At 34.9% G+C, this 22,308-nt stretch overlaps 1 protein-coding gene across 8 annotated transcripts in view; it reads left to right on the top strand.

Annotated features, from left to right (window-relative positions):
- The window catches only part of UNC80 (unc-80 homolog, NALCN channel complex subunit), a 270,741-nt gene that overhangs the window by 95,560 nt on the left and 152,873 nt on the right, over positions 1-22,308 (top strand). For all 8 annotated transcript variants that reach the window (XM_058300212.1, XM_058300207.1, XM_058300210.2 and 5 more), the window contains exons 22-23: positions 4,183-4,355; positions 21,290-21,502. In XM_058300212.1, coding sequence (XP_058156195.1) covers positions 4,183-4,355; positions 21,290-21,502 — 386 coding nt within the window. The remainder of the gene's footprint in view (positions 1-4,182; positions 4,356-21,289; positions 21,503-22,308) is intronic.

Below are 22,308 nucleotides of genomic sequence, written 5' to 3'. Positions count from 1 at the left end.
TTGAGCCACCTCTGCTCCCTCTCCCTCTGTTATTGATATCTAGCTTCCTTCTATTGTGGTGGGAGAACATACATTGTGTGCTTTCAATATTTTTTAATTTTTTGAGACCTCTTTTGTGACCCAACATATGGTCTATCCTAGAGAATGATCCACATGCACTCAAGAAGAATGTATATTGTTTTTGTTGAGTGCAGGATCTATATATGTTTGGTAGGTCTCATTGGGTTAGTGTATTATTCAAGTCCTATATTTGCTTATTGACCTTCTAACTTCTATCCATTTTTGAGAGTAGTATGTTAAAGTTTCCTACTATTAATGTAGAACTGTCAACTTCTCTCTTCAAATCTGTCAGTATTTGCTTCATATATTTTGGGGCTTTGCTATTAGGTGTATATATGTTTATAATTGTTACATTTTCCTGTTGAATTGTCCCCTTTATCAGTATGTGATGACCATCTTTGTCCCTCATAGCTGTTTTTGACTTAGGCCTATTTCATCCAATATTAGTATAGCTATCCCAGCTCTCTTTTGGTTACTTCTTGCATAGTATATTTTTTCCATCCTTTTATCTACTTATATCTTTGACGTTAAGGTGAGTCTCTTACAGACAGCATATAGTTGGGTAATGCTTTTTTTATCCATTCTGCCAATCTCTGCCTTTTGACTGGAGAGTTTAATCCATTTACATTTAAAGTCACAACTGATACATAGGTCTTTCTTCTGCCATTTTGCTATTTAGCCTTTGTAAGTCTTATAACTTTTTTGTTCCTCACTTCTGTTAAAGCCTACTTTTATATATACATATGTTTGCTTTCTTGTGTTGTACCATATTGAGTGCCTTCTCAATATATTTTCATCTCTTTTCTTTTTGGTTACCATTGAGTTAAAATTAAATGACTTAAATATGTAATAATTAAATTTGTTTTGTTACTAACTTAGCTTCAATAGTATGCACATTTACTTCTCCTATACTTGCTGAAAACTCCCCAACCATTTTTTGTACTAGTTACTACTTATATCGTTATATCATATATCCAAAAACCTATATTTACCATTACTTTTTATGCATTTGCTTTTTAGTTCCTGTAGGAAGAAGTGGTGTTACATACCAAAAATACAATAATACTGGCATATATAATTACCCAAATAGTTACCTTTACCACAGGTCTTTATTTCTTCATGTTGCTTTGAACCACTTTCTGGTGTCCTTTCCTTTCAGTCTGAAGAACACCCTTTAGCATCATTTGTAGGGCAGCTCTAGTGATGATGTACTCCCTCAGCTTTTGTTTATCTGAGAATGTCCTAATTTCCCTCTCATTTTTGAAAGACATTCTTGCCAGATGTAAAATTCCTAACCAGCAGTTGTTTGCCTTCAGCAGTTTAAGTATTTTAACCCCCTGGTTTTTTGCTTTGATGGTTTCTGATGAGAAATTAACACTCAAACTTATTGGGGTCCCCCTGTGTGTAACACATTGCTTTTTCCTTGCAGCTTTCAGAACTCTCTCCTTTTCTTCTGCATTTGATGATGTACTCAGTACATAAGAGGAAGTATTTTTCTTCATGTTTATTCTGTTTGGTGTTCTCTGAACATCTTGGATGTGCGTGCATCTTCATGTCTTTTGCTAAGTTTGGGAGGTCCTCTGTCAATATTTTGTTGGCTATTCCTTCTATCCCTTTCTTTCTTTCTTCTCCTTCAGGGATTCCCATAACACCATGTATATGGGTGCCCTTGATGGTGTCCCATAGCTGTCTTAGGCTATTTTTGCTTTTACTATTCATTTTCCTTTCTACTCCTCATCCTGACTTATTTCAGGTATCTTGTCTTCAAGTTCACTGAATCTTTCCTCTGCCAGCTCTATTCTGCTCTTGAAACTCTCCTGGGCATATTTCATTTCAGTTATTGTGGTCTTCTACTCTAGTAGTTCTGTTTGGTTCTTTTTTAAAATTTTCTATTTACTTAGACTCCTATATTATTCATTCATTTTTTCCTTATGTCCTATAGTCTTTTCTTTGCATGTTATTTCATCTCCTTAGGCCAGGGGTTCTTAACCTTTTTTGTTCCATGAACCTCTTTGTCCATCAGTGAAAACCACTGACCCCTTACTAAGTCCACACTATACTGTGTATTATTTAATAAATATATCACAACTGCAACAACACGTCCCCACAAGAATAATGCTTGGTTTTTTTTTTTTTTATTATTTCAATTCAAGCTTACTGACCCCTTGTTAAGAAATCCTGCCTTAGGCATTTTTAAGATAATTTTTTAAAGGTTTTGTTCAATATGTCCACATTCTCATCTTCTTTACTGGTGTTTTCAGTGTTTTTATCACCTTCCTTTGGCTCAGACAGCATTTCCTATTTCTTTTTCTTGTGCTCCTTTTTTGCACGTTGTACGTTTTAATGTTTTAAGATGTTAACTCTGAGATTTTCTCCCTGGGATTTCTGTTTCCTGATTTTGTAACCAGGTGATAAGACAGAGATTTTCTTGTGCTTCAGCCCTCCCCCCAGGAAGGTCTGCCTAAGGCAAATGCAATGTGCTGGGTTTCCCCTGTCTGTCTGTGCCTCTGTCTTGTCCTGGGCCTTTGCTTGTTTGTTCTTTTGGAGAACACCTTTTTATATGAGTTTGGTTTTCCCCTCTGTTTTTAAGGAAAAAACCTCCCTCTCTCAGGTATCTGAAGCTCACAGGCCTTTGTCCCAGAATGTCTGCCTCTATTGTTTTGTTTTTTTTAAGATTTATTTTTATTATTTTTTTATTTATTTCTCTTCCTTTACTCCTCATCCCTCAGTTGTCTCCTCTCTGTGTCCATTTGCTATGTCATCTTCTGTGTCCACTTGTATTCTTGACAGCAGTACCCAGAATCTGTGTCTCATTCTGTTGCGACATCTTGCTGCATCAGCTTTCCACGTGTGTGGCGCCATTCCTGGGCAGGCTGCACTTTTTTCACTCTGGGTGGCTCTCCTTACGGGGTACATTCCTTGCATGTGGGGCTCTCCTATGCAGGGGACACCCCTGCGTGGCACGGCACTCCTTGCACGCATCAGCACTGCGTGTGGGCCACCTCATCACACAGGTCAGGAGGTCCTGGGTTTGAGCCTTGGACCTCCCATGTGGTAGGCTGACACCCTATCTGTTGGGTCAAATCCACTTCCCATGCCTCTATAGTTTTTACACTCCTCTCTGTTTAAATCTTACACAAGAAAAATAAAAAATGTAAACACTATAGAAAGAATATGACATATTTAGGTTTTTAAATATGTGCCTTGGGATAAAAAATGTGAAAACCATACTTTGTATTACTCTTCTGCAATATCTGACCCATAGACTTCGCATATTAAAATCACATGGAGTGCTTATTAAAAATATGCATATCTCCCAAGCTTATGGAATCAAAATCTGTAATTATAGGACCTGGTAGTCTTCATTTTGATAAGCTCCTGACTTATTTTGAGAAAAATGAGGGGAATGACCAGGTCAGTGGCTCCCAGACCTTTGTCTATGTGTAGAATCAGGCTGACTGCAACAGAATCATCTGGGAGGCTTTACAAAGCACAAATTCTTACACGACACCTCCAGATATTCTGAAGTCAAAGGCTTAGATGGGATTCAGGGACTTCCCAGATGATTCTGGTGCACAGCCAGGCCCGGAAAACCTGAAGTTAAATGACTGACCTCTAAGATCTTTCACAATTGTAGTAGTCAATGATTCTTGATATCATTATTATAAGAAATGGTTTTTGCTTATACTGCAATGCAGTCCTTGATATCAATTAATTGTGATAGATTAAAATTGCAGTCCTTGATATCAATTAATTGTGATAGATTAAAATTGCTCAGTGATTGCATCTTCCATAAAAACAGAAGTTGCTGATTATAGGAAGAATCATTTTAATATATCAAGAGTTCTTACCAGTATTAGAGAGAGAATGATGATCAAACCCTATATTTAAATATTTACATATAACCGTGCATTTTCATATACCACGTGTCACCAGATTCCCAGAAGTCAAGGTATGTTCAGATCAAGCACAAGCTTGAGTTGGGGGGAAGTGGTGGAGTGGAGGAGAAAGTTTTTAGGCTAACACCACAGAAAACTCGTTAAATGTCTGAAGCTCATTTTTAATCTATCATCCATTGCACTCTCCTTCCTTCATTCCTCTACCATGGGACAACCCCTACAGGTTGCCACAGTTTCGACGATCATCTGTCTTCCAACCAGGATGGTGGAAAAAGCAAAAATGTGGTGAATCTTGGAGCAATCAGGCAAGGCATGAAACGCTTTCAATTTCTGTTAAACTGCTGTGAGCCAGGGACAATTCCGGATGCGTCCATCTTGGCAGCTGCATTGGATCTAGTAAGTTGCTGGAAAAATTTGCTCCCTGTTACCCGTTCCAATTAATGCTATTAAAGGAGATAAACATGAATCTCTAATCTTAACCCTTACTGTGGGTTTACATTGATAGGTTTGTTTATTCTTTTCAGTATTGGTGAGAAGATGAGAGAAGAAAAGAAAGAGAAAAATGTTAACAAATATGCCCTGGGAAGTAGAATGTAGAGCATCATGGCAAAAAGAATGTGAGGGCTCTTGACCCAGGTTGTCTGGGTTCAAGTCTTACAGTACCTAGCTGAACCTCTGTCAAATGAAAGTAATAGCATTAATAATATAATACCTTCCTCCTACAGGTGGTGTGAGGATCAAATGAGATATTACTTGTAAAGTCCTATCACGGTGTCTAAAATATATTAACTGCTCAATAAAGTAGGCCATTATTATTAATCTTATGTCTGTCATGTGTTAGTTGTTAAACTTTCTGAATCTTGGTTTCATTATCAGTGAACTGGAGGGAAAATATGGGGCAAGGATCAATTGAAATGAATTGTGCAGATGCATTTTGAGTATTTTATATTACACACATGTATGGGATTAGAGTATAAAATGGCTTTTGTTTAGAAAACAAACTAAGCTCAGATGTGACTTTTGATCTTAGTCTCTTGATTTCCTTTATTTACCTTCTGATTAATAAACTCTTCATACACTGTATAAAAATTGGATATAATACTGAGGAAAGATTAAAAAAAAGAAAGTCCTTTATTCCATATTTACAAAAGGAAATTAAAATAGATTTTTATCAGAAGAAAAAGCTTTAAGCCTGATATAAATTGTTCCTTTTCCAGGTTTATAAAGCAAGATAAGTGACCACTAGCCTTTCATAGCATACCTTGGAAAATTGTCCAAACCTTATAATATAGTTCATTATCTTCTTTTGCAGCAATGGTAGTGTTTGCTCTTAGACTGTTTAGTGAGCAGCAAAGTATATAACTTCACTGAAGCCTGAAATACAGTTACCACTTCTAATGACACCAAATGATGATTTGCCAGTTTGTAAGATATTTTCAGGCAGGTTCCCATTGCTGGATATTGGCCTTTGCAAATATTTTTTTTAATTTGCAAAATGTACATTGTGTATTGATGTATGCTATGGTGACTGTAAAATGTTGAGAATCACAACTATCCAGGAGAGCTATGATTAGTGGCAATTCCATAGCCTAAGGACAGTCAGATGCCTTCCTTAAGTAAGAGAGCTTGAGGAGGCCAGGGGGTCAATCCCTTGTTGTCTGGATGAGAAAGTGGTTAGTTCCTTGTCACTCCTTTGCCTCGTACATCTTAATCATATCTTGATCTGTTCTCAAAGGAGTGGACTGACATAAATAAATATAACAAATTTGTAATACAAGAACAAACAACTGAACATTTAAAAATGGATAAGTGTAGGAAGTGGATGTGCATCAAGCAGTTGACTCCCTGCCTCCCACTTGGGAGGTCCCGGTTTGGTTCCTGGTGCTTCCTTCAAACAAACAACAAGCAACCAACTCAGGAGAGCTGATGTGGCTCAGTGTTGAGTGCCAGCTTCCACATACAAAAATCCCAGGTTCAATTCACGGTCCCAGTACCTCAAAAAAAAAAAAAAAAAAAAAGATAAGTGCATGAATAACCAGTTTACTGAAAAATATTAATAGTCAATAAAAATAGACTACAGCTTATTTGCACTTAAGGCAATGCTTATTAAAATATTCATGAATTCTTATTTTATAAGTATCAGACTTGCCATGATTAGAAAGTATTTACAAAGAGTATAATATAAATATCAGACATGTTGCACAATATTGGTAGCAGGGTAAGCAGCAGAACTTGATTAGGGGCCAGAAGGAAGTTTTGAAATAACAGGATCATAGTGAGGGAGAAATAAGATGAGGGAAACACTTCTTGGCCTCTTCTTGAATGGTATATAATTTTAGACCAGATGCAGTGGAAAGTAGGGAGGTCGCTATGGATCAAATGGCAAGGGATAGAATCAGAAAGCCTGGAGTCAATGGATATTCTCCATATTCCAATTAATTAATTAACAAATCTTTATTGAGAACTCCTCTGTGCCAGGTGTGCCACTAACTGTGAAACACAGAGAAACTCAACTGGAAAACTTTACTTGTTTTGTATCTTCCCCTATGAAGATTATACAGTGATCTATTAGCCAGACTTCGTGGTGTACAGCCTTCTAAGGTTGGTAACATTAATGGTTAAAACTGACTGTGTGCCCACTGTATTTCCAAAGGAAAAAAAGTGAAACTCACAAAGACCAACTGCCATGCTGGGTGATAAATGAAGCCAGCAAAGGACAGCCAAATTGGAACCCGGGTCTGTCTTCAGGAACCCTATGTTTTACACTCTACCCTATCATCTCTCTTATTTTAAAAAGTGTGTGATTTCACAATAGAAACTTGTTTTAAAACTGTTTTTTATACCTGATAATTTAAACATGATTAAGAAAGTAAAGTTGACAGAAGCTAGTTTAACAACACAATGCACAATAATACAATCACATTTGTGTACTGGCAGTTCATAGGTGGTTTAAGATAAATTGTGCCAAAGGTCCTATTATGTTCATCTTTGTCTCAAGCCTAAAATCACGGCTGATTTTGGAAAATCTTTTGACAGGTGAGGTTTCAAGTGTCTCAGGTAACGTGAGATTAAGGAAAAACACAAAATCATATTATTTTGGCTTAGAGTGGAAAAATTGAGAGAAAGATACAGGCAAGGCTTGACATAAAATTGGAAAATGGTGCAGATAAAAGCATTTGGACAGCTGTTCATCAAATTAGCACCTGGCAGCCAAGTTAACAGATACCATTCACTACTCAACTGGAAAGGTCTTCACCTCGCCCTGTTTCAGAGGTCCTGAGCTGAAATCTCTATGTAAACCTGCTTCATGCAATGATAAGTACTCTATTGAGCAGCTGTTTTCATTCACACGTTTCCCACATTAGAGAATAAAAGCCCCAATAACTGAGGTGACTTTGCTCAAGGTCATGTAAGCTAGTCGGTGCTAAAAATGGGATCAGAGCAGAACTTTCTGATTTTATTCAAAACTCTTAGCAACACCATATGCTTTCTCTGTAAAAAGATTATTTAAATAAATCAGAATTAGCATCTCAATACATTGAAAATATACTTGTATGTATATGGTCTCATGCAATAAAGAAGATTATAAATGATTTTGATGATACAAAAAAACATTTGAACCTTTTGAAAAAATATCCCTTATCAAAATAATAAATATTAATTCATAATAGGAAAATATAGGTGATTTTCAACTTTAAATATTCATACACACATTCACTCTCTAAACCAATGATTCTTAACATTTTGGGACTATAGATGCTTTTAGAATTAGATGAAAGCTATGGAAAAATGTACTTTTAGACAAAATTTAGCATGGAATACCAGAAGGTTCATGTACTTTCCCCAGAACCCATCCATGAAACCAATATTAAGAACCCAAGTACAGTTAATGCATTATCACTGGCAGAAAGTGACACTTTCATCAAGTGACTGGAATGATTTTATCAGTATTCAGCGATGATATAAGAACAGAAGGAAATCTGTTATAATTGCTTCCTACATGGCAAGCTCTTAGGATTTATATAATATATGTGGGCTGGAAGAAACATGAGTTTTGTCACAAAGAAAAGCAACACACTTTGGGGTTTGAAAAATAATTCCAATGGCATGATATGTGAACAAGTTAATAGAGGCTTCTGAATGGAGATTATTTAAGAGGAATATTGATGAACACTTTGATAATCAAGTCTCTTCATTGTTGGTATTTCACTTTCTCATTAAATGATTCCATACCCTGATTTCCAACTTCTATGATGCTGAGAGTTCCCAAGCCTATGTGATGTGCTCTCTTTACCTGGTTGGAGCATTGAGTGTTACTATTAAGTTGGGCTGGACCCTATGGAAAACTCAAAACATTCTTTTACTTTCCCAAAATAAGGCTATGACTAGATGGTTACCAGATCCCTAGATTCCCTTTACTTCCCTTTCTGTGGACCCTGTTCTGACCCTGCTTGACTTTCTCAATCCTTTAACTCTCATGGTCAGAAATAGGATAATGGGGTTTTTGATGCTTGTAAACAGTGCCTTTTGAACCTCAAAATAAAGATGCATTTTCTGATCACTGTAGATATCCAGTGATGGAGTAGCCTTTATTAGGAAGTAATGAGCTTTTTGTCACTAAACTGAATTCACTGGAGCCATATGTAGAAGGGGCTCAAATATTGTAGTAGAATGGGTTAGCAGGACTTCCTTTACATATCTGAGAGTCTGATTATAGGTCAAGGCCAAGGAGTGTGCAGAGTTTGGAGGTCAGAATCAGCCAGAATTTAAAGGATCCCAGTGGTCTCAATTTTCAGGCAATGGGAGAGAATCCATGTAGAACTGCTTTTGAATAAAAGGTATAAATGATGATGATGGTGGTGGTGATAGTGACAGAGGGGGTGGTAGAAGATGACAGTAATAACATTTTCATTACACTTGACAGTTTATAAAGCATTTTCACATTTATTATCTTATTTGTTGGACAAAGGATTGAGCCAGGAAATGATCTCCAAATGAGAGCACATAAATTAAATTTCTCATCTCTGGAAAAGTGAAACAACTAAAGTTGCTGATAAAGTCGGAGTGGACTGAGAGGAAGGGAAGTGAAGCTGCATGTCCTATGTGCTTGAATCAAAGCACAACGTTCTTAACTGTGTTTACTGTCACTTGTACTAGTGTGACAGCTACACCCCTAGATTAGGAGCTCCACAGAATTGCTTTAACCTTTGCGGAAGTCTTCTACTAAATACCTTTTTAGCTTTTGTTTCTTCTGTATTTGTTTTCTCCTTGTATCTGATCTCATCTGCTTCCTTTCTTTCAGGAATACCTCACATTTTTATGTTTTATGTATTTATGCATTTGTGCTTTTATTCATATGCATATAATATTTTGTAACTATATAGATAGATATAGAAGTATAAATAAATATAAATACAGATATTGATGACAGATATGGACAAGATAGATAATATACACATAGATAACAAAATGCAGATACAGCTATACAGAGATAGAGACAAAGATATAGGTTCTGCCATTTCATGAGATAGTATGGTGGGGGGAGGGGGGAGGAAAAGAAAAATGAATGTCCTCAGTACATCATGTTATTCCAATTCCAAACTTTTGCCTACTTCTTTTTTATTGTTTTGTTTTGTTGCACATTTCATTAATTTTTAAGTGTAGCTTAAATATAGTTTTTGCAATGTATTATTTTTATATCAGAGACGTTTACATTGTTTTGTTACATAAATCATAGAATTTCAATATTATTTTTTCAAGGTTGCAATTTTCTTCAGAATTAAAGGTATCGTTAAATAAGTACTAGAAATGTCAGGATTCAAAGTTTTGCCAATCTAAAGGTTTTTTTGTTGTTGTTGCTGTTGTTATTTTAAACAATGCCCTTTTCATTGTCATTGTAACTACTACAAACTTAAGGATAATTGGCCCCAATTTTAGGTCCAGCTCTTCCTTACAATCTTTCCCTTTAGTAAAGATTTAATAGGTTCACCTATAAGATATTTTTAAAAGACATGTTTTAAAAAGGACTTATTTCATCTCTCGGTTTGTATATTCTACAAACACAGAAAGAAAAGGCATCATCTTAAATATTTCAGATGAAGTATACTATTGTTATCTCTCCACTTGAATTTGTAACTTGTATAGATTCTGTGCTTTAGGAACAATTCATGAGATAAGAAAGTCAATGGGATCATAGATTTCTCCCTAGTAAGTAGATGGAGAAAACCTAATTTATATTAACTTACTGAATGTCATCAATAGGAAGCTTAAGAGGAATGAATATATCATTTTTATCCAAATCAGTACACTTGTATGAGTGAAATAATCACATCAGGAAACAGTTTCAAACTGTTTCTCTCTTGGTCAAAACAAGATATATAGTCATAGGAATAGTTCATGCGTCAAAGCTAACTCACATTGGTGCTTAATGTCACAAGCCTATTTGGTGATCTAGGCAAACTAACTCCCTTCAAGGAGATGAGAATATATGCATAAGAGGAAAATATCAAAGCAAAACAATATTGTGTTCTCTTTTGAATCCTAAATAATGTAGAAATAACTCAGTAATAACCAAAATTAAATTATCCCTTTAATTCTAATGGTACTTCTATATATTTTTAAAAGATTCTAACAACGCAAAATAGCAAAGAATGTATATCATGAATATAGAGAGTTTAAAGAAGAAACATTTTTAAAAATTATAAGTATCCCATCACACAACTTAAAAATAGAGCATTTCCAGTTTCTTTAAAGTCCCCTGTGTTCCTTTACTTAATCACACAGCCCTGCTTCCCAAAAGACTCTTTTCCTGTGAACTTTGTTTTAATCATTCCTGTACTTCCTTCATTTCACCGTATGAGTATGTATATCTAAAGAATATATTGTTTTTTTTGCTTGGTTTTGAAATTCACTTAAGTGAAAATCATAATATACTGGCTTTTAAAATTCTACGTTATGTTTGAGTTCATCTTTTTTGATGCATTTATCATTAATTCCTTATTTTCCACTGATGAGTGGTACTCCATTATTTGAACATGAAACAGTTTATATATTTATTTTATGTTATATAGACATTTGTATTTTTTTTCAAACTTTTGGATATTTAAAACAATGCCTCCAGGAAAATTCTTGCATATGGGCCTTGATGCACAACAGTTTCCTAAATATGCCTAGGAGTGGAATTATTGCATAATAATTTTACCATATGATGCCAACATGTATTTCAAAGTAGTTGCAATAATTACACACAGGAACCACCAGTGTAGCAGTGTCATGACTTTGTTCGACATCTTTAATCTTATCAATCTCGTGCATTAAAGTAACAACTTGTTAGTCTGCACTTCAATTTACAGTTCGAAATGTCTTTTTATAGGTTTATTCACCATTCATATTTTCATTTGGTGAAAGATCCTGTTCATATCTTCTGTTCATTTTTTTTAATTGAAGGGTTATTTGTCTTTTTATTGCTAGCTTTTTAAAGAGAATATTAAGTAATGTTATAGTATTGTTCTTTGCATTGCCTCATTACCCAGTTTGCAGCTTTTCTTCATTTTTACTGTAATTCTAATGAAGAGAAATTTTAATTGAATAATTTAATTCATTGATTTTTTTCCTTTATTGCTAGTACTTTTTGTCCTATTAAGAAATCCCAAGGTAGTTAAGATATTCTTGTATTTTCCTTGAAAACTTTCAAGTTTACCTTTCACACTTAAATCTTTAACTAGAATTTGTTGTGTGAGTTATATGAGGTTGGAATCCATTTTCTTTATTTTCTTCTTTTCACAAGGAAAAGTAATTATCCTAGTACCATTTATTGACTAGTCTCTTCTTTCTTCTCTGGCGTGCAATCCCGCCTTGGTCATAGATCAGGTTTCCACATATATCTGGGTCTGACTCTGGTGTTCTGTTCTACTCCCAGTCTAGCCTGAGTCAGTCTTCCCTGTTTTAATAGTTAGAACTTGAACCATTTCCTAGGCTCTTCTTGGCTCTCTGTCTTCCATATGAATTTGATAATTAGCTTGTCCAGTTCCATAATTATCCTTTGATTTATTCTTGGAAAGGTATTTTAATCCACAGATAAATTTTGAGGTAATTGAAATTCAGATTGAAATTTGTATCTGAATTGATTATTCAGATGTTCTATTTCTCCTGAGTCATTTTAAATAATTTTTATTGCTTTTATTGCTTGAGGAATTTGTTTATTTCACCCACATTTTCATATGATTGGCATTAAGTTGATCAAAATATCTTCTTACTGTTTTTTGTTTTTGTTCTTTTTTTTTTTTTTTTTTTTGTGAACCAGGACCTCACACTGAGGTTGAACCAGGACCTCACACTTGAGCTACCTCCACTCTCTCTTGTTAGTTCTTAATCTTTGGAGTATTTGTAGTTAGTCTGGTTTTAATCCTAAAATGTTTCCTTTTTTCTTCATTAGACGTGCCAGATGTTTGTGAATTTCATTTATCTTTTTTAATGGCTTTGCTGATTTTATTTTTCTATAATTCATTTATTCTTATTTTATACTGCCTTCCTTGTTGCATTGCATTCATTATACTAGTCATTAGCTTATTAAGTTGATTGTTTAGATCATTTTCTTTATTCTTTTCTAAACTACTCATTTAGCTATTAATTTCCCTCTAAGTGCTACTACAACTGCATTCCAAAGTTTTGATAAGCAGTATATCTGTTACAACTTACTTTTAACTACTTTCTAATTTCTTTAATGATTTCCTTTCGATCTGTGTGTGAATATGTGTGTTTCAATTATCAGTTATGGGGTTTTATCAACTAGATATTTGTTACTGATTTATGACTTCACTGTTAGTTGCTTTATGACAAGGGTTCTTAACAAGGGGTTCATGAGTTTGAATTTAAATTCAAAAAACATTACTCTTGTGAAGATGTGTTGGTGTGGTTGTGATATATTAATTAAATAATACACAGTATAGTGTAGACTTAGTAAAGGGTCCATGGTTTTCACCTGACTGGTAGAAGGGTCCATGGAACAAAAAAGGTTAAGAACCCCTGCTTTATGACCTAGATAGAATATTATTATTTTTTTTTATAACTGACCTATGTGTGGTTGAAAGACTATGTATTCTCTAGTTGCTGGGTATAGTGTTTTATATATATTTGTTTAGATGGATGGATAGATACAGAGATGATGTATACATAAAGCTTGCTCATTAGGTTATTCACATCTTCTACTTCCTTATTGTTGTTTTTCTTTTTTTTCTCACTGCTTGATCTGTCAGTTACTAAGTTGTGTTAGTCCCCCATTATGGCGGTGGATTTGTTCATTTGTAATTCTGACAATTTTTGTTTTATTTATTTAGAAGCATAAAGGTTTAAAGTAGGGGAAGGGTGGGAGGTATGCGGAATGGGGCATATAGGAATCCATTATATTTTTTTGTGTAATATTTCATGTAATATAAGTATCTTTTAAAAAAATAAAAAATATTTTTTTAAAAAAGTATTACACGTTTCTGGTAATTTGAAATTTTTATTGCTATCTATTGACCCAGTTTATTTTTAGTAGTGCTTTTTCCTTACGACATATTTTTCTCTGACACTAATATAGCTACACCAGTCAAATTAGCTTACATTGATCCAGTATGTCTTTTGGCAGTCCTTTACTTTCAACTTTTCTATATCTTAGTGTTTTACGTGTCTTATTTATGTATATATATGTATTTAAATTAGAAAATTTAGTCTAGACCTATTGTGACTACTAATATTTTAGATTCACTTTTTCCATCTTTTGCCTATTTATCCCATTTGCTCATTATTTATTTGTGTGTGTTTGCATGTGTATGTGGTGTGTGTTCTTGTTTCTATTTCATGCCTTCATTTGGATTAAGTTGGGTCTTGTTTACTTTTTCTTGCTTTGGTTTATTTTAACCTAGTTTCATTTATTTTCTTTCACTAGTTTGGAAATTATCATACTCTATTTCTGTTTTCAGAAATTGTATGCATATTTAATTAAATGAGTCTAAAATTAATGAACATTCTTATGTGCTCTCAAACAATAAAAGATTATAGAGGATTTTAACCCCAATTGTTGTTCAGTATTTAGTTCCATCTCTTTCTGTTTAACATTCACTAAATAGACATTGTTTTTGTTGTTCTTTTCAGGAAAATGATTTTTAAATTTACTCAAGTTTTTCTTTGCCCACCATTTCTTCTTAATTTTAGACATTCTTTCTAAGATAATTTTCCTTCTGAAGTACACCTTTGGAAATGTCTTTAGTGATGATCCATCGCAGTAGCTCTCAGCTATAATTTACTTGAATATGTCTTTACTTTGGTCTCACTCTTGAAAGTCACTTTTACTGGAAATGCAATTATAGGTGTATAATTTTCTTTCTATACCTCAAAGACATTATCCTTTCCTCTTCTGGCTTAAATTGACATTCCTTTATAACTAACCTATTTTTTCCCCTCTTGTTACTTTGAATATATTTTTGTAGTTGTTATTTTGCAGTTTTACTAAAATCTAGCTCATTTTTTCTTATTTGAGGTTCATAGACTTCCTGAATCATGTAATTCACATATTAGATCTATTCTGGAAAATTCTTAATTATTTTTTCAAATATGTCTTTCACATTTTCTTTTTCTTTTTTTTTTAATTTTGTTTCTCTCCCCTTCTCCACCCTTCACTCCTCCCTGCTCCCATTGTCTGCTCTCTGTGTCCATTCACTGTGTGTTCTCCTGTGTCCACTTGCATTCTTTTCAGGTGGCACCAGGAATGTATCTCTTTGTTGCATCATCTTGCTACATCAGCTCTCCGTGTGTGGGGTACCACTCCTGGGCAGGTTACACTTTTTTTGCATGGGGCAGCTCTCCTTGCGGTGTGCACTCCTTGTGTGGGGGCGCATCTTTACATGATGGGCACCCCTTGCGTGCAGCAGCACTGTGCCGGAGCCAGCTTACCATACGGGTCAGGAGGCCCTGAATTTGAACCCCAGACCTCCCATATGGTAGGCGGATGCTCTGTCAGTTGAGCCACAACTGCTTCCCCATATTTTTTTAATATTTCCTTCTAGAAATTGAAAGTCTCTATGACATATATTCTAAATCTAGCCTTGATTTTTCATAACCTCACATATTTTTCATATCTTTGTCTGTCTTTGTGCTATATATCCTTGGCAATTTTCTAAGACACCTCCTGTGCTTTACTTTTTCTTTTTTCAACTGTGTCTAATTCAGTGGTTTTTTTAACCAAGGATCATTTGGCCTATCAGGGAATTTTGGTTCTCACAACTGGGAGGTTGCTGCTGGTAAAGTCTAGTACATGGATGTCAAGGATGTTACAAACATCCTACAATGCATAGGGAAACCCCACCACAAAGAATTATCAAACTGGCCAACAGTTTTGAGGTTGAAAAGCACTAATCTAATCAATGTTTAGTGTATTTGCTGTATTTTTTATTTTGAGTACCATATTTTTTATCTCTAAAAGTTCTATTTGAGCTTTGTTTTAAAATTGCCTGGTCAGCTTTGGTAGTCTAATTCCTTCATTATATTTTCAATACACACATTAATCTCTTTAAATATATTTGATACAGTATGGTTCTAATATCTCTTTAGTCTCTGTGAATTTGTTTCTACAGTTATTTCTGCTGACTTGATCATAGTGGCTTCTGTTTTCATGTATGTGTTTCTCATGTGTTTTTAATATATGCTTTCTTTATGGAACTTCGTGGGGATTCTTTTTTTTCTTTTGTCTTTATTTTTTTTAATATTACATTCAAAAAATATGAGGTCCCCATAAACCCCCCACCCTCCTCATTCCACTCCTCCCCCCATAACAACAATCTCCTCCATCATCATGAGACATTCATTGCATTTGGTGAATACATCTCTGAGCACCGCTGCACCTCATGGCCAATGGTCTCATGGGGATTCTTAACACTATGTTAAAGCAGTATTACTCGAATAGTGGTCCATGGACCAGCAATACCAGCATCATATGGGAACAGTTTAAAAATGCAATTTCTCAGGCCCCACAACAAACCTACTCCATCAGAATCTCTAGAGATGAGGCCAAGAAATCTGCTCCATCCATCTTTCCAAGTGATTCCTATGCAAACTTAAATTTGAGAGTTTGAGAAGCACTAGTTTAAACTATTCCTTCAAAGAGGATTTTCCTTTCTTTTGTTAGGTACCTTGAAATATTACCATCTTAAGGTCATCTTTTAAACTAATTGTTTTGGGGCACAAGTCATGGAGGTAATGTCCATTCCAATTCCAAACTTGTATGAGAATGTGGGTTTTCATTCAGGAGTTCTCATAAGAGACTTTATTGTTTATTTTTGCTCTTGAACCCAGAGTAAGTTCTATTTAAGCAAGCCACCTTCTACAGGGCAGGTCTTTTTCTCATTCATCCATGGAAGGTTTCTCCCACCTGGAAGGTAGGCTTAATGTAGGAGTATCTGACTTCACCTTCCACTCTGTTTGGGCCGCAGACATTTAACTTGTTTTGCCCACTGGAAACGTTTTTTCTAGTTTCTCCATAATCAATAGAAACCATTAGGACAAATATTCCTATGCCACCTCACCCCACGGAATTGCACTTTCTTGTGATTTATCTCTTTAATAGTTTCTACATTACCTTAGGGAACAAAACAAAGCAAAACAAAACAAAGAGGTGTTTGAGTATTTATCCAGTATTTTAGGTGTTCTAACCCAAGAGAACACCTCTTCATATCTAACTGATCATATTGTCAAAAACAGAAGTTCTAATTTGGATTTTAAAATACTTACCAAAATATCAACCTGATCTGAATAAGTATTAAAATGACTAGATAGCCCAGCCCACATGCTGAATAATGCCTGCCCCCAGCCTGAGGACTGAATCATTTCAGCTAGTCACTGCTACTGTAGGAAAGGGCAGAGCAAGAGGTAGCCTGTGAACCACTAAATGATCTCAGTCAGGCAGAAACTCAGTACCGGTTAAGTAATAAAGGCTGACTCACAAGCATATGCCCTCCGGCAAACTCGGTTCCAATACACACTAAAACCCATTAACTACACATTCCCATTGGTTTTAAATAAACATGTGCATGTGCCAGCTGGTAGCTTTATATTCATTGTGTGGCAATTAAAAAAACAAAGACCATGTAATTTTTCAGGGGCCGCTGTAAAATACTCTGTTTTTAAAAACAGTTCCTGCCCAGTATTATTATGTAAGTTGTCAGGATTGGTGAGGTTTCTTCTCACATAATATGCTTAGGTATATTCCCTTAGGGAGAAGAAGGTATTGCAATTATAATCTCCAATTAACCATTGTATCTTGGTTACAATGTGTTCTAGGTTCCTAGGGAAAATAAAGCACAGCTGTTTGAATTAGTATCCCAATTCTATGCTTCACTTTCATAAAGAAAATTTTATACATATAATAAATACAATGATCTTATGAAATTGACAAAGGAAGTCAAGGAAGTGGTCTGATATTTGTAGCTTTCTAGCTGTAGAATGTTAGAGAAATCCATGCTGCATAATCACATACTCATGACATTTTGTAATTACCACTAGACAACCTTGTAACCATTGCAGAGACACCTTATATAAGGTTAAACTGTATGATATTGCTAATATTACATCATTTTTGACCTTCAAATTTAGAAATTTCATATGATCCAACCTAATAGTTTACCTTCCTAGTTAAAATTGATTCTTGCTTGTCTGGAAACTATGAGTTTTGACATAAAGAAATAGAAGATTTGTGGCATCATGGCACATAAAAAGGTGATCTGGGCAGACATGTTAACAAGAAATAAGAAATTTAAATATGCCTGCTTTTATTTCAGGACAAAGTTTTCTGTGGTATGGCAGTGGTATCAAATTTTATGCAGATGTTTTAATTATGCTTCTGATAACTCTGGTTCTTTTCAGCCATGCGGCATTCTTCTGATTCATTTTTCTCCATTTGTGCTGTTTTTCTCTGTGATGTGAATCCATCCCTATCCATTATGTCATGCCTCCATCTTTTGCTGCTTCTTCCGATTGCACTGAGCCCTAAGAGGTAAGCTCCATCAAAAGAGGGAAATTTGACTTTCTTTTATGTCCAGGGAGAATCTTTTCTCCAAGGCATTCCAGGCCCTGTCCCCAGACCCAATACTTTCTAAACTACAATTTGAAAGGAACTTACGGATACAATCGTTCTCACCCCCACACTTCCATGGAATGTGCTGAAGGCTGTTACACACACATTGTGAATTCAGAACTTTTTCCTAAGTCTTTTCTACTTGGATGCACAATAGAGTCCTTAGATTTGTTCCTTAATGTCTCCCTCAATTTACTGTAAAGTAATATGCACGCTACAATAGTCCAGAAATTGGAATTATTTGCTTCCACCTTTACTAAAAGACCCCATCCACCAAGTCCATAGGGATTATAATAAAAAGGCAATTTTTAAATTACCCTATGTCATCAGTTCTTCATATGGACAGTGACATTTCCAGACATCACTAGGCTTGGCTGTTTACATAGATCCAATTCATCAGGTAATAATGCCCCTCCCCTTCAAATTGTGCTATATAGTTAATGGGAATTACTTTCATAATATACATGATAGTATATATCATAGATCACTATGAAATTTGGAGTAGAATTTCCTAGGACTAATAACTGATCATATATGTTTTATTATAAAATGTTTCTGAGAGAACAGAATTGAAATTATTTGTCATTCACAAATGGGTCTAACTTCCAAAGCAACTGAGATGATTTTTAAGCAACACACTATAAAAATTCTTTTTTCTAAAGAAGGGAAGCTGATGCACATAGGGAATGTCACATACAACAATTTGGACAATTCATCCATTTATTGTTATTCTTTTTATGTGCCATCTAGTAGTTTAAGGCAATAAAAAGATTCTCTAATCCATACATTTGGGTTAAGTTCCACCTTTGTTAATCCTGAAGGACCCAGGGTGGCGATATAATGCTACAGCAGGTTTTCTGTCTTCCTGTCATCGAGAATGAAATCCCCATTGCTTTATATTGGGAATGTGTCACAATGTGACAGGCTAAAAATAAATTTGCATCACTCACCTTGCCCTACAGACTGGTAATTCTTTTTAGAAACAGATGTTCCAGTCTTTTTAAGACACAGATTAGCATATCTGAGATGGTTAGTAAAATAAATACTTAATACAAGAAAAGTGTAGATTATTTAGTCTGTATTTTATGGTACTGAAGTATTGATGGATTTCATGCAGAAAGCCATCTGACCCTTTGTGATTTCACGTCTTTCTATCCCTGTGAACTGCTTCAAAGTCTTGGCACCCGTGCAGTTGATGATAGAGTCTCACCATTAGTGTCCATTTTGTGTTAAAGAATTTATTAGTGTTCATCTCATATTCTATTTTTTAATGTAGGTTAATACTGTATTATTAATACATAATGCATAATACAGTATTAATAATACATAATATGCTTCATTGAAATTAAATACCTACATAAATATATTTATTAGTGGGTTTCTTGATGGTTGTGTATTATACATAGATAATGAAGAAATTCGTATCAGGCTAACTTTTGAATCATTCAGGGAGTATGGGATACTGCAGTACTCAAAATTATAAAGCAGTCAGCTCTGCCTGAAGGTGGAAGAGTTAAGGAAGGCTTCCTAGGGAGAGTAACCAAATTGTATCTTAAAGGTTGTATAGGAATTTCCCAGGTGGAAAGAGGATTGAAATGCTCTGCAAACCACAGAAACAACATATGGAAAAGTACTGAGATATGAGACTGCACCTAGTTTGATATAATTGGATCATAAAGCACTTGAGATAGGGAGAGAAAGGAAGAGGATCCAAATCACAAAGGTTGGGCTCCTTAGTTATAAATCTGAGGTAGATGAAGCCCCTGTAGATTTTAAATGAGAAAATGATGTAATATTATTTTTGTGTTTTAGAAAAATAATAATACATGGGGATAATATCCCATTTTAAAATAGTTAATTTCTACTTGCAGCCTAGAAATCATTTTTTCCCTAAGATATATGAGGAAAAATTAAGGCAACGTAGATACCAAAAGGAACTAGCATAGGCCTGGTGTCAGAGAGACCTGGGGTTGAATCCTATGTATACCCTTTTCCAAGCTATGCAATAGTGGGCAAATTATACCTTGTTATTTTTGTTTACTCTTAAAATTAGGATGTTATTTCTAGATCACAGGGTTGTTATGAGATTTAAGTATCAAAATTCAAAAAAGCAAAGAGGCATAAAATTGATACTCAACATGATGAGCTCCTATTTTAACATTATGGACCAATATATTATTAAAGATAGCATTGCTTGAAATGATGAAAATTATTTCAAATTGAAAACTGATGGTTATTATATACGTAAAGTTATTATATAACCCTGGATGATGGTTAATATTGTGATGTTTTTAAAAAACTATCACAAGTCAAAAAACATGAATAGTTGATGTTGGGGCATCTATGGGACACTTCACTCCTTCCTTTGTTAGCTTGCTTTCTTTTCCTCATTTTCTTCTTTTTCCCCTTTTACCTTTTTAAGAGTTCAGGAGAATATGTGATCCTGTGATCCTTGCATGTCTCTGGGTATCACCTAAATTTCTTTTATTTTTTCAAGTACACCTTTACATGACAAGATTGAACCATCTTTTCTTTTTCTGAAGAAATGTTCTGTTCCTCATTTATCAATTAAATAATTTCCTCTTTGTCAAACCATTTCATTTGAAACCATGCCTCACTATTTTAGCATAATTTACTTGGTTACTCATGAAAACATGGAGAAATTATTAACTGAACAAATGCAGTAAGTGTTAACTTTTCTTACTAACCAAAATGTGTTGTACCTACTGGAGCTTGTGATGGTCACAGATAGTAGACTGTTTTTGGTACAAAAGTAGTGTTAACACCTTTGGTTAAGATAAGACTAATTTTAGAAATGGAGTGTTTGCTTCATGTTAACATTTATGTCTTAAAAAGTTTCATATTTTAAAACTTCATTTTAAAAGTAATTTCACTCTCACACTCAAAACCCAACTGCCCTTTAAATAAACAAAAAATAAGGGTAGGAAATTACTTGATATTAATGAGAAGAAAGAGAAACCTAAGCACAGAAACTTGCTTGAATTGTCTAATTCTTCAGTATCCTAATTTGCCTTGGTGGATTTGTTCTTTCAGATTTCCCACTACTGTTAACCATGCTGACACCTCCCTGGGAAATTGGCCAAACTAAATCAAAACATGCAGACTAAAAGAAACTAAAAGTAGATAGTAATTCCCTGTAAGACCAACTTAGTGTTCTTGTTCATTAATCCCACATTACTTTTTCCTTAACAATCCTCCCCAGGAAGCCCCTGTGGTGGCCAGAGCAGCCCTGTTTCTGGAATGTGCCCGTTTTGTTCACCGCTGTAACCGTGGCAACTGGCCAGAGTGGATGAAAGGACATCATGTGAACATCACCAAGAAAGGCCTTTCCCGAGGACGCTCTCCCATCGTGGGCAACAAGAGGAACCAGAAGCTGCAGTGGAATGCTGCCAAGCTCTTCTACCAGTGGGGAGACGTGAGCTTTCGATTTTCTTCTGTAAAATTTGTGGCACTTGAGTAAACTGGAGAAATTGTTTTGTTTGTTCTGGAGATCATTTATTGTTGTTTTGTATCAAATACTGAAGTAAGTATTTTAGGGAAAAAATCAATAATTCATTTACTCCTCCCATTAAATCTATGATGTTAGACATTATTATCTCTACAGTAAAGAAAACTGAAGTTTACACTGGCTAAGCAATTTGCCTAAGTTTATATGACTAGTAATCCAGGTTGGATACCAAAGCCATGCTGCTTCTAATTGCTGTGTTCATCACCTACATTCATCCAAAATCACCTTTATGAAAACCATTGTACATTATTAAATATTTTATCCTTGTTTTTGGCCTACTATTCTAGTGTATATTTTCCAGGAACTCATTTTTTTCTATCCTTTATAAATTTGGGGTAATTTTGAAAAACAACACAGTCTTTCTTAAAAAAAATGTTGCTCAAATATTTGCAGTTTAAAAATGTAAGGGAATAAGGCCCAAAAATTGACAAGAAAGTGTGACGTCACACACACACGCACACGCACACACACACCAAGGAACTCAAGGGTAGATTTTTAACCAAATGTTGTCTTAGACTGGATTTGGAATGTGGACTAAGAATGTTAGGGGAGATAGCCATGTTGATTCATTTCTGAAGAGGTCAGGTCTCCTTCAAACCAGCTTGGAGCTCTGGGGAATTCTACTTCAGAAGTTCTCAACCTCTTGGCAGAGGGATTCAAACAATTCTTTTCCTCTAGTAGATCCCTGCATAGGGAAAGGTTTAATTGCCAAA

This window comes from Dasypus novemcinctus, chromosome 7, assembly GCF_030445035.2.
Source record: "Dasypus novemcinctus isolate mDasNov1 chromosome 7, mDasNov1.1.hap2, whole genome shotgun sequence".
Taxonomy (NCBI): Eukaryota; Metazoa; Chordata; class Mammalia; order Cingulata; family Dasypodidae; genus Dasypus; species Dasypus novemcinctus.
This window is presented reverse-complemented; position numbering and strand designations above follow the sequence as displayed.